This window comes from Corvus hawaiiensis, chromosome 17 (genome assembly GCF_020740725.1).
Source record: "Corvus hawaiiensis isolate bCorHaw1 chromosome 17, bCorHaw1.pri.cur, whole genome shotgun sequence".
Taxonomy (NCBI): Eukaryota; Metazoa; Chordata; class Aves; order Passeriformes; family Corvidae; genus Corvus; species Corvus hawaiiensis.
This window is the reverse complement of record NC_063229.1, coordinates 11961674-11983511: the sequence shown is the minus strand read 5'-3', so window position 1 is coordinate 11983511 and position 21838 is coordinate 11961674. Positions and strand designations below refer to the sequence as shown.

Below are 21838 nucleotides of genomic sequence, written 5' to 3'. Positions count from 1 at the left end.
GAGCACGACTTGTGTTCTGTCTTATCGTCAAAATAAATACGCTAGAAATCACTTTGCACAGATTTCAGCTGGAGCACAGGAAGATCTAACCTGACATGGGAGAGATCCAGCCACTGGGGCAAAGGGAACGTTTCATAGTTTGGCTTTGGAGTGGTATTTTAAAGAAGAGGAAGAAACTTCAGCTCCCAGCAGTGAATCTTAACCATGGGAAAATTTGATCTCTAGTCTAGATGTAGTCCTTGGTTCTCTCCTTCTCTTGGTGGAAAGAGAACACCTCTTCTTCCAGGAAATGTGATGGATACTTAAGCCTTCAGGAGGATGGATTTCACCCTTGCTTCTCTTCTGTTTATCTGAGACAAGATGCAAAGCCTTTAAAAAATCATCTGTGAGATGAAACCAGTCCCAGCTGAGGAAAGAAAGAAATCCCCACATACAAATGGGCGATTCCATCCCTTCTTTCTTTGTCAGTAGAGGTCTTTCCCTACTTAACCTTGTTTGCAAACACCACCACCATGGACACTTGGCTCAGACGATGGTCATTTTGTCCAGGGGTGGATGAACGCTTCAGGACAAGCTGCTGTTAAACCCAGGGCTGCAGTTAGTGAAAATGCTTGGTTTATACAAACTGCCCCTGCCTTGTCCAAGCATCCTCTTTGCAAGGCACAGAAGAGACTGTTTTCTCTGAAGACCAGAAATGTTTTAGAGGATCTTCTGGTTTGGATTTTATTTATTTTTTTTTTTTCATTTCCATCTAGGACATACCTTGTGATCATTGGAAAGTGTGATAAAAGGAGACAGAAGTTAATAAATGTTACCTTCACCTGGTTGGGTCTCCAAATCTATCTTCATTTTTCTCTGCTTCACTTTTGCATCTTTTTATTGAAACCATATGTGATTCTTTCAGCAACATACAGTAATTTGTTTGGAAATACAAGGCTAGAGATGTGTCTCTTTACTGGCTTCTAAAACAACTGTGAAATAAGAGTTAAGAACTTTTATACAAATGAGTCCTAAACATATTGCAAATTCAGTTAAAAATAAATAAGTAAGTCCTTAGCAAAGATTTCAATAAGCAGTAAGAGTAGTTGAATTAAAATATTTCCACTAAAATTAATGAGCCAATCCTGGAATGCTTAGACTGACTCTTAAGTGTGCTCTTTTAAAGGCTTTGAATATGTTTGCCTGTCTGAATTTCTATGGAGCATTTTGAATGCATGACAGATTATAATCTTCAATTATTTTAATTTGGTTTTCTTAATGGGCAAAATAGCTAAGAGCTTAATAATAAAAGACACTTACTGCTTATCATTTACATTATTTTATGTGTTCATTAATAATTATAATGGGTTTTATAAAACAAAAAAATCAAGTCTAAGTATCCCCAGGTCATGTTAGTGCAAATGTTGCCTAGTATTCTATGGGAGATTTGGGAAACTAAGTGGTTTTTGAAGGGCATTTTTTACTCCATATGTTGTAGAGCAAGACAGAGAACTTCGAATGAAATTTATTTTCTGGTTCGTTCTGTGGAAGGAAAATGTAACAGAGAATAAATGTCCCGCTCTGCTTTCTCCAGATACATTCCTAGGCACAGTGCAAGGAAGGGCAGAACCCAGACCATGGACACCTTGTGAAATTCTCCCAGTATAGGTTATTAGGTACTGTTGTTAAGGTCACATCTCTTCTCTAGGCTCAGTTGTCCTTGTTCATTCAGCTTTTCCTTACACACCCCATTTCCTGGGCCTCTAGGCATTTTCTTTACTGCTCTCTAAACAGTCTCCATTGCAACACTTTTTTCTGGCAATGTCGTGCTCCAAGAACTGTATAATTTATAGTCTCACTGGTGCCCTCCAATCTGCTGACCACACAGCTTTCCATACTCCGTACCACCCCTGCTCCTGGCTTTGGAGCATTGCAGGGATCTCTGGTGGTTCCTGCCACTGCCAGGATGAGAGAGAGGGCTTGTGAATTCAAACCCCTGCAGCAAGAAGGGCAATGCTGAGAGCACACAGGTGTGGATGAACAGGAGAGAACAGTGCTCAAATCTGGTAGCTTAGAGGAGCTCATCACCTGAAATTCTGTTCACCAGTAAAGCTTGTGGGAATGGTTTAGCTACCCTTTAGTAAATCCTGATGGAGATGCACGAACCATCAGATGTTATCTGTAAAAGCAGGATGCAATCCTGTGCCACAAACACTGCTCTTCTGTCTAAATGAGACCTTGCTGCAGAGGAGAAGGCCAGCTTGGAAGGGCTTAGCCCTGTATTATCTCAAGAGTTGCAAATCATTTTCAAACATTTTAGTTATTAGATCAGAACCTGCAGTGGAAAATACCCATCTGTGAAAATGCACCGTTTCTTCTCTTTCTGGGATTGCTTTATAGAAACAAGGGCTGAGTCAGAGTCCTGATGTTCTGGTTCTGAGTTGTAACCATTGCTGGGTTTTAGATGATGCCTCAATGATTTGAGCTCCAACCACTCTCTGCTGGGCTGCAAGGCCATCCTGTCCTTGCTGGCCACAGCCAAGCAGAGGGATGGCAATGGCAGTGCGGTGCCTGGCTCTGCTGCAGATCCCCTCTGGGGCTTTGGTGGCTGATCCCACAGTTTCCAGATGGTCCATTTGTATCTGTCAGAGTTGGTGAGGGTTCCTGCATGGAAAATGCTACCTGTGTTCGTGAGGTAGGATAGGAACAAGGGATTGCGTCTTCCAACATAAATTGCATTTTGATCTGGGACATTTTCCCTCACCAGTGTATCAATCCACTCCAAGCTCCATCCCAGAGGGGTTTTTTAGAGCATAAAAGCTGCTTTGCAAGCAAATTCCTTTTATGACAGTCATCAGCCATCATCATTCATCCTGCTCACATCATCATATGCAGAGTTGAATCATGCCAGGCACTGGAGAAGCTCAAAGCTCCAAGGGTTCTCCAAGTAAAAAATGTATAAATGCAGCTAAGGAAAACCATCCCTGTGCCATCTGTTCTGTAACCCAGAGCCCTGCATACCTCTTGACTGCATTATAAAAGGAGAGATAAATGAAAGGAAAATTCATGTGTATGTTCTCCAGTCAGAAGATTATCATATGGATCTGTTACCATCTTCTCACTTCCCAGGCTAAATGAAGGAAAAAGTATAACTCCCTTCTGAACCAGTAAATTCCCCCAACCAGTAATTTTTACTCCTGACCTATTGAGCTCCTTGGGAATAGAGAGGGGATTATTATTACTATTATTATTATTATTATTATTATTATTACTATGGTAAACTGCTCCAGGAACAGTTTCAACAAAAGAAGTAAACCTTGCATTGTGTTCAGATAATGCTCTTCTCAACAAGATTTAATAAATTGCACCCTGGGAATTAGGCAAATGAAACCTTTGGTCAAAATATTACAGGATTACTGAAAAATCTTTTTTTTTTTTTAATCTCATTAAGAGTGCTAAAATTGTATGTTCCAATATAAAAAACATGTGTGTGATAAATATCTCCCTGGTAGTAAAATGTACTATGGTTCATTGTCAGTGGTCTTTGCAACTTTCTGTGACAAGTGCTACTTCTTACATGATTTTTTTCTGAACACTTCACACCCTTGTATTTTTCCTGGAGATGGATTTAAGTACAGGTAGCAGGCAAACCCTTGTGCTATGATTGCAATTAACAGCAAGTAACGAGTCATTGCTGAATCTTTGCAATATATTTCCCCCATCTTTGTTTTGCTCAGTGCGGTATAATTAGGTCATGGATTTCTCCCAGTATAATTGGGTAAGTCGTGTGGGTCTTATGATATATTTCATCTCCTACATCTGCAAGGATTTACATACAGACAGCTTAGACCCTATTAATGCTAATAAAAGTGCTGCAAGGACATCCTATAGCGTGCACTTTATTAAACTGTACATAGCTTTCTTCGAGAGCTTCTGTTTATCTGCGTTTCCCAAAATAAAATATAGTGCCTTTAGCACTGAATATTTAAATCCAGGCTCCTTTTCCCTGTTTCTGTCTCCCTCTATGCATTTCTAATGCTTCTATCACAATGGGATCTGGGTACTATATGCAACAGGAAATAGAGCAGAAAAATGTCCACTGACAGGCTCTCCCCTTCTGTGATTCGGGTTAAAACTGCTCCCATTTTGGTTCCCTGGAGTGACTGCTGAGCTTTTTGGTGTTTGTGCTCAAGCACAGCCATAGCTGAGCCAGGCTGGGGCTGGGGAGAAGTGCAGATGCCTTGATTGGGTTGCTATGGGGTTTTCCCACCTCTGTTAAGGGAAAATTTACATTACAGGTTGTTTGGAGCTGTGCAGACACACACTGATAAAGACACACAACTGTGTGTCTTTAATTTGTAAGATGGGATCCCCACTCTGGCTCAAAGCTGGAGGTCCAGCAGTGTCTTCCTGTTTTCATTTACCTTAAGCCTGGCTCCAGGTGTGGATGCAGTGAGTTGGAGCTTGAACTCCCTGACTTGAGCTGTGCATTTGCACAGACGTTGCCACCAGCTCCATTTCCAGCCCTTCCCTCTGGCAGGGCAGAGCCGACCTTCTGAAAAGGGGGGCTGTGGTCTTCAGCTGTTGATCTGGTGGGTCAGCTGCTGTCACCAAAACCACAGCTGTGCAGCAAGGCTTGATTTTAATATACCCTTCCTCACCCCCAGATTTGCTAATGAAAGTTTGATTCGTGGCTGCCTACTTGGGTCTCTCTTCCAAATACCCACTAGCCCCACATAAACCTGGAAAAATCAGCCTGTGCAGCATGAGGGCACTTTCAGTGTCCCCAGGCCCTCTTTTAAGTGACTATACCAGTGTAAGTCCAATCAGTTTTCCTCAATACTAACAGCGTAACAAGCAGTGAATCCTTGGAGAGAAGACAAATGGAATTGTCTCTATTCCCTGACCTGCAGCTCCAGGGGCGCAGGTGCCACACGGATCAATCCTGGCGGTGTCTGTAATAACTGACATGATTAGCCATTAGCAGGAGCAGATCTGGACAAAGCTATCAAAGGAGATTCTGGGGGCCAGGGATCTGATATTGCCCTGCACTGACACGTTCAGCATCTTGTCGGCCTCCTGTGTCAGGAGAGGAAGGAATAGCAGTAGGTCACACATGGGAGGAGTGTGGAGCAGCCCACAGCCCCATCTCAGTTCCTTTGCCTGACAAACAAAGCCTCCTCTTCCCTTGGGAAATGACCTTCTCTCCCCAGATCGAGGCTGTTTGGGGGACACAGCACCCCACTAAGTTCGCTCAGGCCCCTCCAAGGGTGCAGGTGCCGTAGCAGAGCTGCCAGCGTGCGCTCAGCTACGAGGGCTCTATTATCTTCCCACTACTTCGTTGTATTCATAGACCTGTTAGGGAAAAATTTATGCACATCGCTTTTTACAGTGCCAAGACACTTTGTGATGGTGCAGGGGGTGGTAATTTATTTGTACCTTGCACTTTCTTTTGGGAATAGTCATGCTGTTGCAAGAACTTCTTTCAGCATTTGATCAGAAAATTAAATTTGTGTTTAAAGAGATAGTCACGGTTGCTAGGACAACATATTAACCTCCCTTCTTTTTTCCTTGGCTCTGTAGCCAAGGTTCATGGAACTTGCTGTGCTGTACTCGGCTTGCAGTGTTGTTCTCAAGGTGAGGGAGGGAAAGGCTTTCAGAAACAGTGTCCAAAACATGCTTTTCCTCAACAAATAATCAAGTGAAATGGTAACATCCCACTGGGCGTTCCCAGCTCGTCCTTGTCAAGCCAGCAGGGTTGGACAAAGAGGAGCAAACAGCCCCATTCTTTGAATTTCATGGGAGTATTTGTGTGCAGAGTCACCAGGTTTGAGAATACGATGTGGGAGCTTGCAGGCAGCGTTTTCAGAAGTGATTAATGGCCGGGAGACTCTGGGTATGGCTGAAAAATTTGAACACTTTGAGGAGACTGGGGTTTCAGTAATATGTAAACAGTGGGTTTTGTGCATTTTAGGGTCTTCCACATCTCACTCAAAAAGTCACAATTTCAACGATTTCTCAGGAATTAAAGAAGAGTAAAGCAGCTGAAACTATGTGGAATATACTTTTTGTGGCTTTTCGCCAAATCTTTGACATTCAGCTCCCTTGTCAAGATTGACAGTGGTATTACACCTCTGCAGCCTTCAGGCTCAGATCTCTAAAGGTGCTTAAACATCCTTATGGCTTTTGTCCAGAACTTATGGATTCTTGTCTCTGTTATTTCCTCCAGATCCGTTCCGATAAGGACAAAGAGATCCATATCAGATACAGCATCACCGGAGTGGGAGCTGACCAGCCGCCCATGGAAGTCTTCAACATTGACCCTGTGTCTGGCAGGATGTACGTGACACGCCCGATGGACAGGGAAGAAAGAGCTTCCTACCATGTGAGCATCAGACATCTTGACTTTTAGCTGGGCTCACCAGCTCAAAGCAGAATTGCTGGGTTCAACAAGGGACGTGCTAAATCAGCCAAACCAGTGCAAACTGCTGGTTGGTGGCAGCTGAACGTGGGCCAGCGTGTGCCCAGGTGGCCAGGAAGGACAATGGCACCTGGCCTCTGTCAGCAGTAGTGTGGCCAGCAGGACCAGGGCAGTGATTGTCCCCCTGTGCTGGGCACTGGTAAGGCCACACCTCAAATTCTGGGGTCAGTTTTGGCCCCCTGACCATAAGAAGGACATTGAGCATGTCCAGGGAAGGGCAGCAGAGCTGGGAAAGGGTAGAGAGTGAGTTTGATGAGGAGCAGCTGAAGGAGCTGGGGGGCTCAGCCTGGAGAAAAGGAGGCTCAGGGGAGACCTCATGACTCTCTGTGACTACCTGGAAGGAGGTTGTAGCCACCTAGGGGTTGGTCTCTTCTGTCAGGTAAGAAGTGACAGAACAAGAGGAAATGGCCTCAAGTTGTGCCAGGAGAGGTTTAGGTTGGAGATCAGGAAAAGTTTCATCACCAAAAGGGTTATCCAGCCCTGGCACAGGCTGCCCAGGGAAGTGGTGAAGTCACCATCCCTGGAGAGAGTTAAAAGCCATGTAGATGTGGCACTTGGGGACATGGTTGAGTGATGGGCTTGGTAGTGCTGGAGGAACAGTTGGACTTGATCTGAGAGGGCCTTTCCAACCTAAACAATTCTGTGATTCTATAAAAGTGGAGATAAACTGATGTCTTTTTCAGACACAAAGTTAGAGTCATTTGTTTAAAATGGTGGAACTTCACACTGCTTGTTAAATCCATGCAAATTTATGGGTAGACTGAACCACCCAAAACCATGAGAAGCCAGTCACTACATTAGCATGTCTTGGGAAATTACTAATTTAAGAATCATTACTGCATCTAAACATGCAGTAATTGCTATAGTCATTTTTCACTTTAATTCACCAGGAGATGTTCAGGCAGTATGATGGGGGTGTGTCAGATAGGTTTTTAAATACGCATATAGGCTAATATTAAATATCAGGGAATTAATTAAGATTAATTACACTCAAAAGTGATGGTGCCTCGTGCTATCCTAGTTCATAAAGTGCTCTACCTTCAGAATGCTCACAGTGTAATTGTTTGCTATGTTTTGATATAAATCCCAGCCTCTTTATTGCCCAATGTAATTGCACAGCAGATCCAGTCCCACAAGCTGCTAAAAAACTCGGTTGCCCCTTGCATGATAGCCCGGCAAAATTTCAAACATTTTCTGCATCTGCGCTTTAGTTGTCTCCTGGAGTGGTTGTGAAAGGTTGTTTCATGGATTGCTATCAGCCTTAGCCCCATCTCCTGGCGTGGTAATAGCCCTTCACAGGGATGCTCCAATGTCAGCGGAGCACACGGGTCACTTCCACTGACACCTCATCCCGAACTGCGCCGTCGGAGATGCACATTCTGTCAGCTTTATCAGGTATCCAGTTAACCATGTTGACACAGCTTCTGGGCTGGGGTGGAAGGATAAAGAAAATAGATTACCTCTTTAGTTGGGTGGAAAAAGAGATTTCCCCTGGGTAGAAGGAGATCTGAAGAAAAATTATTTTATCCTCTGTGAACAAGAACAATTATTTTGTTTGTCGTGCCTAGGTAAATATGAAGAGAGGTTGTTTTGGAGAGGAAATATTTGAGATAAAGTGTGTGTCATCTCAGCGTTGTTGATATTGTTTCAGCTGTGCCAGGTTATTATAACAGTCTAGTCAATAATAAAAAAGTTAAGACTTTTGATGGAGCCGCTGTGATGTCTGCGATCAGACACTCTCAGTCAAAAACATGAGATGAAACAGATTTTGTCCTCCATCATAACAACCCCTGTGCCCCTTAAAAATGAACTGAACCTACCAGTCACGGTGAATTCAGTAAATTGAATTCTTGTCTTGTCAAAGGTGACGGGATGAGTCTGCCTTATACATACCACAGGATTTCTAGCCCTTTCTGTTCCTCACAGAAAGCTTGAACTAGTGGCATCCATATGTAAATAAGCATATTCGTACTCTGAAGGTTACAGGAAGATGTATTTTACAGAGAGAATAACTGATAAGTATGTTATGAGACCTTAGAGACAGTAATACTGAATGATAGAAAAGTCTTTGTTAGCAGAACAGTAGAAGGTGATGGAGAACATTTTAAGTTGTGGCTGTAAATGACCTTTAGATCTTTCAGCCTCAGTAGCAATGGATTGATGGTTTCTTGAACCATCAGTTGTTCATTTACTAACCCTTTACAAAGCATTTATAAGTACACCATGCACAAAGCAATGACCCAAACAGTGGAGCAAAAGCTTACAGTAGGAATGAACGATGATGGAAACTGGAAAAAAATTCGCCAGTTTCCAGACAGAAGATAAAGTCCAAAGTCTTGGCTGGTGGAAGGTTTGAAGAAGTCAATGAATTTATGCCACTTCATAGAGCCCAGTCCCTAACCAATAGGAAAGGCAACATGGAGCCAGGTTTGAAGTGAGTGCTGGAAGAGCAGTGACTGAGGTGTAGGCTTGGATCTGAACTGGAGAGCTTGGCTGCCTTTAAACTGGTTTGACATCTGCTGTAGTTTCCTTTAGCTTGAATTAGTACCTTTGCTCTTCAGCTGGGGTAGAGAATGTCAGTGGAGCTGCAAGGCACCCCTGGTCCCTCTGACCCAGCAGGACATGGGCTCTGTGTCTGATGCAGCCTTGCTGCTCCTATGCAGCTTCAGGTTTTCTGCAGGCCCAAACAGAACCAAATCTTTTAAGCATCTCTGTCACTGTCGAGTGTTGTCCTTGCTGCTTTTGTTCCCAGGTAATCTAAAAACTAATTATAAAAGAAAGAACAATAATTTGCAAGTGTTTGTGAGGCTACATATCAAGAGTTCTGTTTCATTAACTCCCACATTTTCAACACATATTTTCTTATGCATAATTATCTGTATTGCTTCAGGACTACCATTTTTAAAATACTAGTGTTTTAACTCTCCCTGCATTCAGCAAGCCATTCTGCTGATGAAACCTGCCTTGCTCCCTAAGGTGAAACAGATTTTTTCTAATTAGATCAGGAGTTCTGCAGCAGAATTTCCCCTGTTTTTGTGATCATTCGTGAACTTTTAGGGAGGATCATTCCAAGCTTGAGGTATGCAGAGATGTATGCACCTCTGGGAGTCACAGCCCCTGCCCAGGTGCTGTGTGTGCTGGCACTCCCAGTGATCGCAAGTTCAGCTGCATTTTGGCCTCATCTGTTTTTGTCTGCACTCCAAACCAGAGCACAAACTCTCCAGGGACCTTGCAGGCATCCCAGACGCAGAGTCAGCTGAAAATACGAGCAGAGAAAAGCGAAACGGGCTCTGCAGCCACTTAACCAACACCATGTTGTGGTGTGGAGCTGCACAGGGGGCATTGAGTGATGCCCTGGAGCCACCCCAGCATCATTAGTGCCATGGTACATGCAGCCAAAGGACACACAGCCATGGGATGGACACACAGCCATGGGACACACAGCCATGGGGCACATTCCCCACATCTCTCTGCCATCTCACTGCAGCAGGTGTGTGCTGCATCTTCCCTTGCAGTCAGCCCTTAAAATGTTCACTGCATGCCAAATAAGTTTCAGCAGGTAGTGACATTTAATATGCATGGATTCTCTTGGCCTTATTTAACTGCGCTCCCCAAGTCCCGTTTGTGCTGCTGACAGAATTAGTGGCTCTGAATGTCTTTTCTGATCGAGACACCGGTTTCATATTAAGCTGCAGTTAGGCCTGGCAAGTACAAAGGATAGAAAATTGATACATTAGTTTTCCAAGATGTTTTTCCAGCTCTGTTTTCAAAAGACATCGGCATAAATATGTCAGTAAGTAATCATTGCTTATGATACTCAAGTAATATGCATTATAGGGAAACTTTGAAGCAAGTTCTAATCCAGTTACAGACATATGTGTGCACTGTCAGCATCAGGCTGATGGAATACTCCCTCAGAAATGGCTGGAGCAGAGCAGGTGGGTTATAGACTGACAAAGAGTTGTTTTAAATGCAAAGGAACAAAACAATTTTACTACAAATTAAGGGATGCAAGAGCTAATTCCAGTATTTTGAACCATGTTGAGTAATGCCAGCCATTTGTGGCACAATGCTCTAAATTGAACTTTTAATCACAATTAAGAGCACACAAATTAGGCATGACATTGTATGCTTATTGCTTAAAGGCTCTGTCACTGATTGATAATGTATATTTGTATTAGTAGTATTAGTGCCTAAGTAATATTCATATTTAACACAATTCACTGTGTTGACTTTGACTAACTACCTTCAGATACCACCAGCCTCCAGTGTAATCAATAATCATGATACCAAATCATTTGTATGCCAACAGCTACATTTACACTGGAAACTGTCAGTAGGAAAACCTCAGAGACCTGTGGTAGCTGCTGCTGAATATGATAGCAATAATTGTCATACTTTTAAGCAATATTTGTTAAAGAATATCGAGCCAGCTCCTTGGCTGGTACAGCAGAGTGATGCATCAGCTAGAGATTAGTTGGCTACATGTATTAATTTTTCAGAACCCTTTGCAAGGTATTTCATTTGATTTTATTCCTTCTTCACTCCTGTCATGTTCTCCCTCTTGGGGAAAATGTAAATATTTCAAAATAACTTTATAAATGTTTCTTAACTGTCTCTTCAGCCACCCACCAGCTCCCATTTGAATCCTTGTGCGTGCCCCATGTCTGGCATGCGTCCTGCGGCCCAGGTGATGCTCACTGACCTTTCACTGATGTGTTTTCCAGCTCAAAATGATGTGTGTGTCTGACAGAGCTCAACCATCACCTTTTGTTTCTTACCCAGTGTTACACAGCACTCCCATGCATCTGCTTTTCCTCCCCTCCATCACTCTACCACCAAAATAGGGGTGGCAGAGGTGGCTTGGTCACAGGTGGGCACAGATGGCAGTCTGAGCCACGGAGCACCACATGGACTCAGACTGTGCCTTGCAGAAATGAGCCCCGTCTCAGCAACTGAAGAATGACTCCAGAACAAAGTGTGTTGTCCAGCTTGAGAATGCTTCATGAATACCAAAAGTAGGACAAGAGAACAAGGGAGAAGATGAATTAAGGAAGGGAAATGTAGTATAGATCTGCCTTAGAGACCCAGCTAGTTTCCCAGCAGACAGATTGCCCCCCTGGAGTTCCTCCTTCCTTGGCTCTCTCTGCTGAGGATGGTCTCTAATGAGGAATTGTCTCTTAACAAGGAATGCTTTTTAACAAGAGCTGCCATTGAGCTGAGTTGAAATTCAACCCTCTGGCTCCGGACTCCCTTCTCCCTCAGCCATGGCTGGCACTGACCACAGAGAAGCAACGTGTTGTGGAAGATATGGAGGGGTTGGCACATGAGAGTTGTTCACATAAATGCAAACGAGCACTAAAGGAAAAAAGTAGAAATGTTCACTGAAGCCAGGCCAAAAAAAGGAGCCAGGAGAGAGGATGCCATCCTCCTGGAACCCCAGATGCTGTGAGTCAGGACACCAGTGACCACACCAGTGTGCCCAGCACTGCCCTGCCTCCCATAGCTCAGCCTAGTGCTGGTGTTGGGCTCAGGACAGGGGTGACACTTGAGCATGTCACCACAGGTTTGATGAGATTCCTGCAGTCTTGCTTGTTGAATTGTTTTTGCCTTGAGTGCAGGCAGTAACGCGCTGATGGGTACATGTGCTCAGTGAGTGCAACAAGCAGATAGATGTGCATTGCTGAGAAATCCCTTACTCCTGGAGATTTCAAACAAAAGCTATCAAATGTAATTAAAAATTTGCAGGGGGAGAGTCAGATCTGAGGGGGGAGATACCAGCTTTGCTCTCTGCTTTATCTCTGAATGGAACCATTTCCGCTGCTGGAAATGCTGTAAGAGAGAGCTCAATGCTGCCTCAGTTTGAAGATAATAACTTTAATTTTAGCTCCGAATTACTTTTTTTCAAAGACAGTCTGGCCTCTGACTGTAAAGTTATTGAATTGCTCCATCTGACATGATGAAGGATAGCTCAACAGGTGGGAGCCAAGGCAGTTCCTATGCAGGAAAGAAATGCAGATATTAAGAGCATTGCAAGTCATGAAATACAAATGGTACATCCTATATTGAAAGCAAAGCTGGACTTCTTCAGGCTTTAAAGAAAACGTGCTGCTTAACTTCCTTTTAAAAAAAAAATGTTTTTCTCCCAGCTCATTTCACATGGCAGTTTGTTCTCTTTGCTTGATTAATTGTTAATCCAGCCTATCTTAATGGTGTGCAGTTATTTTTGTTAAGCTCTGGACTTCTGAGCACCATACATGAAGGGGAAAGTTGCATCAATCACCAGCACAGCAAGAGTGAAAGACAGGAACCAGTGCTAATGCAATTAGCACATTTATTTGTCATGCATCAGAGGAGCTGGAGACCTCCCTGGCATGTCAGCTCTGACTCCCAGCAGCAGCCCAATGGTGTAGGGAACTGCTAGGAGCGACCAGAGGCCTCCATCTCTCTGGATGGCACCAGAAGGTGTGTTCCCTGTCCTTCACCCCGCTCTCCCAGCCAGCCCTGGCACAAACAAGCTACCCAGGGAAGCTGTGGCTGCCCCATCCCTGCAAGTGTTCAAGGACAGGTTGGATGGAGCTTGGAGCAACCTGCTCTAGAGTCCCTGCGTGTGACAGAGGGGTGGAACTAGATGAGCTTTAATGTCCTTTCCAGCCCAGCCCATTGTGTGATTCTGACATCCTCTGAAGCCTTGGTTCTTCCGCCCAGCAGCCCCATGGGATGTCACACGGCCATCCTGAGTGCTGTCCCCAGCTCTCGTGGCAGGGTGGAGGTTCAGCAGTGCTCACAGGGGCTGAAATGAAGAGGGATGATGGCCAAAATCTGCAGCACTCCCAACCAGCCAATGCCTCCCCGCTGGCAGCCGTGCTCAAGGGCGGTGCAGCTCTTCCCTCACTGTCGGGAGTTCTCCTGGAGCCGACATCGGCAGCACGTTCAGCCACACACCATTTAGAGTAGCCATCTGTTCCCTTTAATGAGAAAGCTATCCATTTTTTTCACCTGGTTACTGATTGTTCCAGACTATTGTTGATTGCTTTGTTTTATTAATTACTCATTTTGACATGCTGTATCTGTCTCTTTTGTTCGGAAAACAGATGCTCTTGTTTCTGGGCATTATTACTGATGGTTATTGCTAATAAGATGAAGCTGCAGTTCCAGTTTAACTGAGGGCTTAGCCCTGTGGCTCTGGTTATTGAAATGCCTCAGCACTGGATATTTTATTCAAGCCTAAGGAAATTTCATTCTTAGTGCCATGGGGGCTCCCATTATTTGAAGAAAAGGGACTTTTTAAATGTCTTTTAGTGTGCAGAGCAATGGGGTTGGTAGCTGTTGCTGTTCCTGGAGACCATGATTAAACAAAGAATAAACATTGCTAATGTCATCCTGAAATCTCTTCACTTATAAATCCCTCTTAGTATGGGTGTGAAAGGCTGCAGGTTCTCATAAGAAACTTCTCACTCAAAAACATTTCCTCACTTTATTTGGAACTAAGCAAAAATTTGCTTTTCAGATCGTCAGACAAGGTTCAATATGTCTTAAAAATTAAAATAGAGTGGTCTGTGAGCTGTGAAGGAGATAGTATCACTACACCACAGTTAAAGTGTTTCCACTGACAATCACTGCTTTAAAACATTATTTTGTTATTATATTAAGCTCTGAAAAACTGTCTGTGAGTGGAGTGTAGATGGAAACCATGTCAGAGCTTTCTCCTGGAATTGAGCCAGATACTGGCTCCATTCAATTTTGAGAAAGTATTTGTGATGTAAAGTCAATCCTTGCAAAACAGTCTCTCATTCTGCAACAAATCCAGTTGCTGATATTGTGCTTTCACTGTGCTTATTCCCAGCTCCGGGCTCATGCGGTGGATATGAATGGAAACAAGGTGGAGAATCCTATTGACCTTTACATCTATGTGATTGATATGAATGACAACAGGCCAGAGTTCATCAACCAAGTCTATAATGGATCTGTTGATGAAGGCTCCAAACCAGGTACAGTTGAAAAAAAGTCCCCAAGTTTCACAGGTTTTCAGCCATTCATCTGGTGTGGTGGCTTGGCCTCTGCTGGGAACACAGGGGATGAGGGAGAGGTTTGCTCTTGCTGCTCTTGCTGGAAGACTGATGGAGGTGAGAACAATCTGGTGTCTCTTTTTCTGGATGAAGAGAAAGTGCAGACTTGGGCTGGAGGGAACCTGGATCCTGGTGGTCCCTTCCTGGCTGTGAAATTTGTAAAAGCAGCAGTTTTGCAGAGTAATGCTCTGTAGCGCCATTCTCATACACTCATTGCACACATACAGGGCTGTTATGCTAATTACAGAGCACTGAAAGCCAGTCTGGCAGTGGCCTTTCACTGACCCTGTGTCTCAAATGCTCAATATCCTCCTCCTTGATATTTAATTCAGTCATTTGCCAACTCAATATCTGGCATCCAGTCAGACTCCAAAGGCTCTGTCTCAAGAAAACACTTTGTTACTTGGGTCCTGATGCAAACCTGCAGAAGCGGGAGTATTCCCACTGAAATCGCAGACTCATCCTCTGTCCCACAGACTTTTCTAACAGAGGGTAAAATGGGGAAAAACCTGAGGTAGAATTTCAGAAAATTTGTGGGTGAAAAATGAGTGAGGATGTAAGCAGTATAGGGAAAAGTGATGACTTTTACATGAGCACATTTATATGCTTGGAAAAAACAGAGCTGTAAAGGTCTTTAATAATCTGTTTCTAACTCTATTGTTGATTTGTTATTTAAGTGTGATGTAACTCTGCAGTTTCCAATATGGGAGCAGGGTTGGTTTAGCTCACTGCTGAGCGTAACTAAAATGAGTCTTTCCGTTCTTTGAACATAAACTGTTCTGTATCACCAGTACAATTGGAAGTCTGAAATCAGAGGGAGATTTTTCCTTGATTCTCTCCTCAGTTGTTTGCCAGCTGAGGGGTGAAATACCCCGTGACTTTGGTTTGTGTCAGTAAACATTTATCACGGCAGCTCTGCTGCCAGAGGTGTGACAGGGAAGTCTCCGGTGGGCACTGTTTTTAACAAGGTGATTCACAGTCGTGATTGATTGTCTTCCAGCACTGTGAGGGATGGGCAGCTGTGGGGGACACGTGGTGGGGAGAGAAAGTGACATTATTCCTGAGCAAAGAATAGGTACAGCTCCCTTCCTGATTCCTTTTGGTGGTGATGTCCCAGCTTCAAAGTCCTGATCCCGGTCCTGTTTGGAGGAGGGAACGTGAGAAGTCCCTGAGCTGACGGCTCTAATGGCATCTTCCCGGATTTTTTTTCCAGCTTTCATTTGAAGGCCACTTTGGGGCATATCAAGGTTTGAAGATTGAGACAACATTTCCATAGCAAATCAAATTTCTTACATCTTATTCGAGGACAGATCAATATTCAAAGTGTTCCCAAATGTTTTAACTAGCTCTGTTCATCTGTCAAAGAAGGAGCAAATTGCATCCTCTTCTTGTCTGAAATCCAGATAAGCCTTTGAGCTATTAAATCAGAAAAGGATAATTTTGCCTATAAAATACTCGTGCCTCTGCTTCTAGCAGTGATTTTTGGTATTCTCTATCCCAGGCTGGAGTGCTTGCCTTTAAGGCAGGAAGGTAGAAAGCAATCTGTTTTTATCCAAAAGCAATTACATTTGTCTTTGATGTATTTGTCGGGGGGTTTTTTTCTCTCTTTCCTGTTTAATCGGTATTCTTTTAAAGGTTTATTTTAGTATTGAATTTCTCTTCCTTGCTTTTGTAGAGCCTCCTAGGAATTTGGGTATCGGAGGCCCTCATTCCGTGTGCTTGGCAAGAAACATGATCTTGTGCCTTTGAGAAAGTGATAGAGAGGTCATGGAGTTAAAGGGAATATCTGCATACTCCTCCTTTGCTTCAGAGTTGTGTGTCCCTCTTTTGTGCACAGACAAGCGTGTATTTAGCTAAGGGTAGATCTTGCAAAGATTTAGGAACTTTTTTATAATTCAAGATGCCTCAGAATATTGTAACAACTAAGGAGGTACCACACCAGCCATTGCAAGAGGAGAAATATGTGACCGGAATTCATGATTATTTCTGGCAGCGGTTGACAAATGAAAGACACTGCATATTCTTTGAGGTAACAGCAAAATGTATTCAGTACTGATTCAACAGTAAGTTAGATATGTATATGCATCTATAAAAATATCTGCATATGTGTGAATATCCATGCTTCAAGCAAACTAAAAAATCTTGTTATATGTTACAGGAGTTCAGCATTCATTTTTCTCTGCTTGGTGCTGCTGAACTATGCCTGAGGACTGAAAATGCTTCCCTGGATATCCTGTGCAATTGTTATTTCTCACATCTTCCATATGCCCATTTATAATGGCTGTGATTAAAAATGCAGGATTACTTGATTATGACAGTATCTGCAATGTTCTTAATAATTTTGCACACCTCTAATGAGAAAAATATTAGAGTATCCCAAATAAAGCTGACTCTGAGGGCAGCTAGAATGAGCAGCCAATGGCTGTTTGAAGTCAGTCGGAATCTTGCCCAGATTTAATAAAAAAAAAACCCAGATAAAAAAGGACATATGGAGCTCGAGCTCTACCAATGGAAATTTTGCAGAGCAAGACCATCAAAAATGTGCTGTTGAGAAGAGGCTGAGCAGGGCACCGTGACCTTGAGCGGTGGGGAAAGCCCTGGGTAAGGCTTCAGCAGGATCAATTGAGCAGATCCCGTTGCGGTGAGCACGAAAGGACCCTGTGGTGCTGTCTCAGCACTCCTGGGGTCCAGGGTGGAGCAAAGGCAGGGCTGTGTGTGCACAGCAGGCAGGGCTGTCCCTCCGCAGGATCCTGTGCCACCAAGCGCAGCCTGGTCCCCGCTTGGGGCTGGGATGTGGTGACCTGGAACAGAGTGCGGGGCCTCATCTCTGAGCCTGGCAGGGAGCCGCAGTTTGTGCCAGGCCAGGGCAGGGCATGGAGGGTGGCCAAGTAAGATGTGACCTACTGACTCAACAGTGAACAAGCCAGAGGAGGGTAGAGTGAACCAAGGAAACAGGAATGCAGAAGGAGGCTCCAGCCTGCGGCACGGTGTGACACTGCTGGGCACTCAGCCTCCCACAGAAGCACGTTTGCTTTAGCCTGGAATACAGATGTACAGAATTGTCCAGGAGCTGGAAAAATTGGCAGCAATGTGAAGAGACTCATTAGACAGTCTGATGGGGTTTAAGTGAAGGGGCTTCCCAGCCTGCAGAGCACTCAGCCTGGGTTCCTGAGGAGCGTGCTCTCTGTGAGTCACCTTGAAGCAACCCTTGACGGGAATAGAAAAGAAATCATCAAGTATTATTAATTATAATAGGTTGTTGTTGCTGGTTAAGATTATAATAACTTAATTGAAATGCTGTCTTGAGCCGTAGCATAGTGTTCTTGAAATTAGGAGCTCACTCTTGGTGAAGTTCTCTGTAGTGAGAACTGGCCCCCTGGACACCCTCAGATGTGCTGGCTCTTAAACTGAATTGCATCTTTCCTTTTCTGATACTCTCTGGAAAAACAGTTTAATGCATTTCTAGCTTATCTAGCCTCAGGTCAAGTAGCTGGGCAATTGAAATGTGTAAATGCAGGCCCTTCCAAAAATGCAGAACAGGAGTAGTGATGCAGGATTTCCTTTTCCACAGCACCATCTTTCTTCCTCACTCTCCCCCTTCACGAGTTGTTTTGATTTAACGCGCCACTGTTTGAAAGTGTATCTTAAAAGACCATGTTTTACTCATGTTGAATAATGTTCTGCCTCTTTGAACTTTGCCTCTATGTGAAGAACACAGCCAAGTTTTAAAAATGCAGCTGCAAGCTGGAGCTGAAATTCCCCTGCTCCCTCTGGCAGCCTTAATCAGCAGAGCTCTCCCAGAGCTGCGCGTTGCCTTTCAAGCACTGACAAAGCGGGACAGGTTGCAGAGCTCGGCTGCCCAGCGCTCCCTGCCCTGCGAGGATTCTGCTGCCTTTTCCAAGCCTACATTTCCAAGCTGCATCACACCAGCTCCTTACAGCAGGAAGGACCTGGGGCTTGGAGTGGGATATTCCACCCTGTACAGCACCAGTTGCTGCCTGCTGTGAGCACAGCCCCTGAACTTGTACTGCCGGCCAGTGCGGGATCCCAGCGATGTCCTTGGGGAGGCCTCTTTCAGGAGAAACTCTACAGTCTCCGGAAAAAAATTGCTCAATAAGATAGCATGAAAATGCTTAAATATAAAAGAAGAAAGGGAATTTAATCACAAAACAACAGTGTGATGGAGAAAGATTATTTCCATCTCTGCAGAAGCTTAGTTTTGCTATAACCACCGCAAACCCTTCCTCACGGAAGGATGTGGATGTCTTACTTAACTGAAGCGTTCAGTTCTGAAAAGGTCAATGTGAAATGCTCTGCAGCGGCTTGAGTGCTTTGCTCTGGGTTGTATCTATTTTGTTTTAACAGAAAGATTGTCAAAAATTAACTCATCTCTCCAAAACAATTTGTTCTTGTCAGACTGGCCTTTTCCATTCCCATTCATCCTTTCCACTTCACTAACTCTCTGAATACATCTTGGTCCCTTTCAAGTCAACAGCACAAGTCCAAGTGACTTCTTTTAAACTCCAGCCCCTTCATTCTTCTGGAGTTCTGTAGGATAGTTAATTCCTACCACCTTCCTTGGGAGTGGTGTGAAAGAGTGCTGAGTATAGAGAGTCCTCCAAAATAAAGGAATATTAGTATTTCTTACCTGAGAAATGTTAAATGTTGTAATTTAAAATTTCTCCATGTCCTCCTGAGTCCATGGAACTCTGATAGAATAATTGTTGATAACATGCCACGTGAAAAATGAAATAGCTAGGAGCCAAATCTATATGTGGCAAATTGAGTTAAAGAAATCTCATGAAAAATAGGCAGTATATAAAAAAACCTAAGGATTTTAAAAGCTGATTATTCTACTGGTGTCCCAGTTTGTTTATTTTATTTCTATGCCAGCAGAGATTCCCTCAGAGATTAACACCATGGACTAATGCACAGATGGGGCCAGAAACTCGAAAGTCATCTGAATATTAAGAATTTAAATCTTTAGCCTCAGTGATTTGAACAGAAAGCCAATTATGAGGCTGAATTAGTTTTCAAATTAAACTGCAATTTAAGGTTTGTGAAGTTAATCTTTTAAGGCATATAGTTGCATTCATATATATATTCATGGGGAGAATTTGGATTCTGCAGTTCTGGCTTGTTCCTCTTCTCCAACCTGACAGTGTAATTCACAAAGAGATGCCGGGTGTGCTGCAGGTTGTTTGTTCAGTGAAGGAACAGAGCAGTTGTTGCTGGGTGGCAGGGCCTGAGATCTGAAGAGAAGATGTTTCATTTTTAAAAATTAATAGGACACGGAGTGAATCCCTCTTCCTGCCACTGCAACCCATTCCAAAAATGCCATAGTGCTGCTCATAGTCAAAATATTCAATATGTTTTTTCCAGCTTGGAGGGAAGTTAATTTTAGACTCTTCATTTAGGAAGGTCCTAGTTCAAGAGAGCACCTTGGACCTGGAGGTTCATGGATGGGGCTGCCACACGTTCTGGTTTTTAGCACTAAAAGCTAAAATAATGCAAATGCTGAATGTGTCAGAGCGATCATGCACAGGTAAAATATTCCAGAGGGCCAGAGTAGGACTCAACAGATTTTTCCATTCATCCCAGAGCTCTTCACAGGTTAGATGCATTACTTCTGGATCCATCCCAAGATTGAATGTATTCATCGATGGCAGTGCCATCTTCTGCACTCTGGGCAGGTGCTGATCTTACTCTTGCACTTTATATGCTATTAAAAATGGCTTTGTCCAACCTGATTCCATTCTCTCACACATTACACACAAATTTAGGATATACAATATTCTTTTTCAAGTTCTTTTGCTCAGCAGAGCACAATTTTAAGATAAGAAATTGTTGTTCTGCAGACTCACATGGTAGTGCTTTCCATTTTCTTTCGAGGTGACTGGTTATGAAATCTGTGCTCTTAATTTCCTTTTCAGAAGCATCCAGTCCCAAGAGAAAGGAGGTGAATTATAGGAGTGTGAGAAAAAAATGCAAATCCCCAGACTTGTGGGTTTTCCCTCTAAAAAAAAAAACATGGCCAAGTTGATCGAAAGGAGAAAAATAGGGAAATCATGGTCTGAGACCACTCTAGGAGGGAGTTACAACTGAACACTGTAATAGTCTATTCTCTGCCTCCTTTTAACTACAAATAGCATAGTATGATATACGTAATAATGTTTATATTATATTACACCACTTTATATTCTATTGTATTACCTTACAGTGTCAAAATTCAGGGATTGGATTGAAGCCTTGTGGAGGATGTGTTCAGTGTCAGGTTCTGTGCAGCTGGGACTGCATTTTGTCTGGAGTCACACGTGCCTTCAGTTCAGCATGAAACCTGGCTGTGCTGTTCACACAATTCAGTGGGAATGTTCAGGATATTTGTCCTAAGTAGTCATGCTTTCCCCCTTCCTTGAATTAGCCCTGGAAATCGAGAGGATTCATGTGCAGGAACTCAGCCGAGCTGCACCTCATGAATTTATGCAGCCAGAACCATTTGCTCAGAGGCTGGATGCGCTTTTGCCCATCCTGATATTTGACTGGTGGGATTTCTCTTGGGTAAGTGGGTCTCAGTAGGCTGCAGGCTGCTGGAGGGGAGTGATCTTCAGATCTGGCAAGGGCCATGTGTGTGCTGCAGTCAGTGCAGCTCGTTGGCTCTCCGGAGGTATTTATTCCATTTTTAACAGTAAGGAGGTCTTATTTCCGTTCTGGGCGACAGCAGTGTCTTCATCTCTCTCTGTTGTCTCTCCAGACCTGCTTGCTCTCTTTATTCTCATTAGGTTGGCTCTTGCCCTGTCTGAAGCTGAGAATCCAATGTCTCTGCTAATTAGGAAGTGACATCCGTTATGAATTAGGTTAGCTGCTTGAAAGGTCAAAATTTGCCAATGATTACAAAAATTACGTTGAAGAGAATGACAGTAGCTATCAGTTATGATGGAAGGAATATCATTCGGAAGGGAAGTGCTGCTTCTATTTAGTTTTTTATCCAGAGCATGTGAGATGCAGTTTAATTTAAGTACATTTGCAATTTATTACATCTGCAGTACTCACACTCACTTCTGTCATCTTGATGTCTTGTTCATGTTCCTGTTCACCTCTGTGACTCCACTCAGTACCATTGCTGGGTCAGCTACCCAATTTCGTTTGAAACCCTTAACAATGAGTGTGTGAAATTGTTTCACATCACCCATTGAATACATTAAATTTTTTTGACTTGAGGGTGCAAATTTGTTAGATGAAATGCTTTAGTCTTTAACACTACAGCAAGTTCAGTTGTACTCTGAGGACTTTTTCAGGATCCCATTATACT

General features: G+C 43.5%; 1 protein-coding gene across 1 annotated transcript in view; it reads left to right on the top strand.

Annotated features, from left to right (window-relative positions):
- CDH4 (cadherin 4) overlaps positions 1-21838 on the top strand; it is a 423679-nt gene that overhangs the window by 317674 nt on the left and 84167 nt on the right. The window contains exons 5-6 of the mRNA XM_048321825.1: positions 6209-6364; positions 14307-14451. Coding sequence (XP_048177782.1) covers positions 6209-6364; positions 14307-14451 — 301 coding nt within the window. The remainder of the gene's footprint in view (positions 1-6208; positions 6365-14306; positions 14452-21838) is intronic.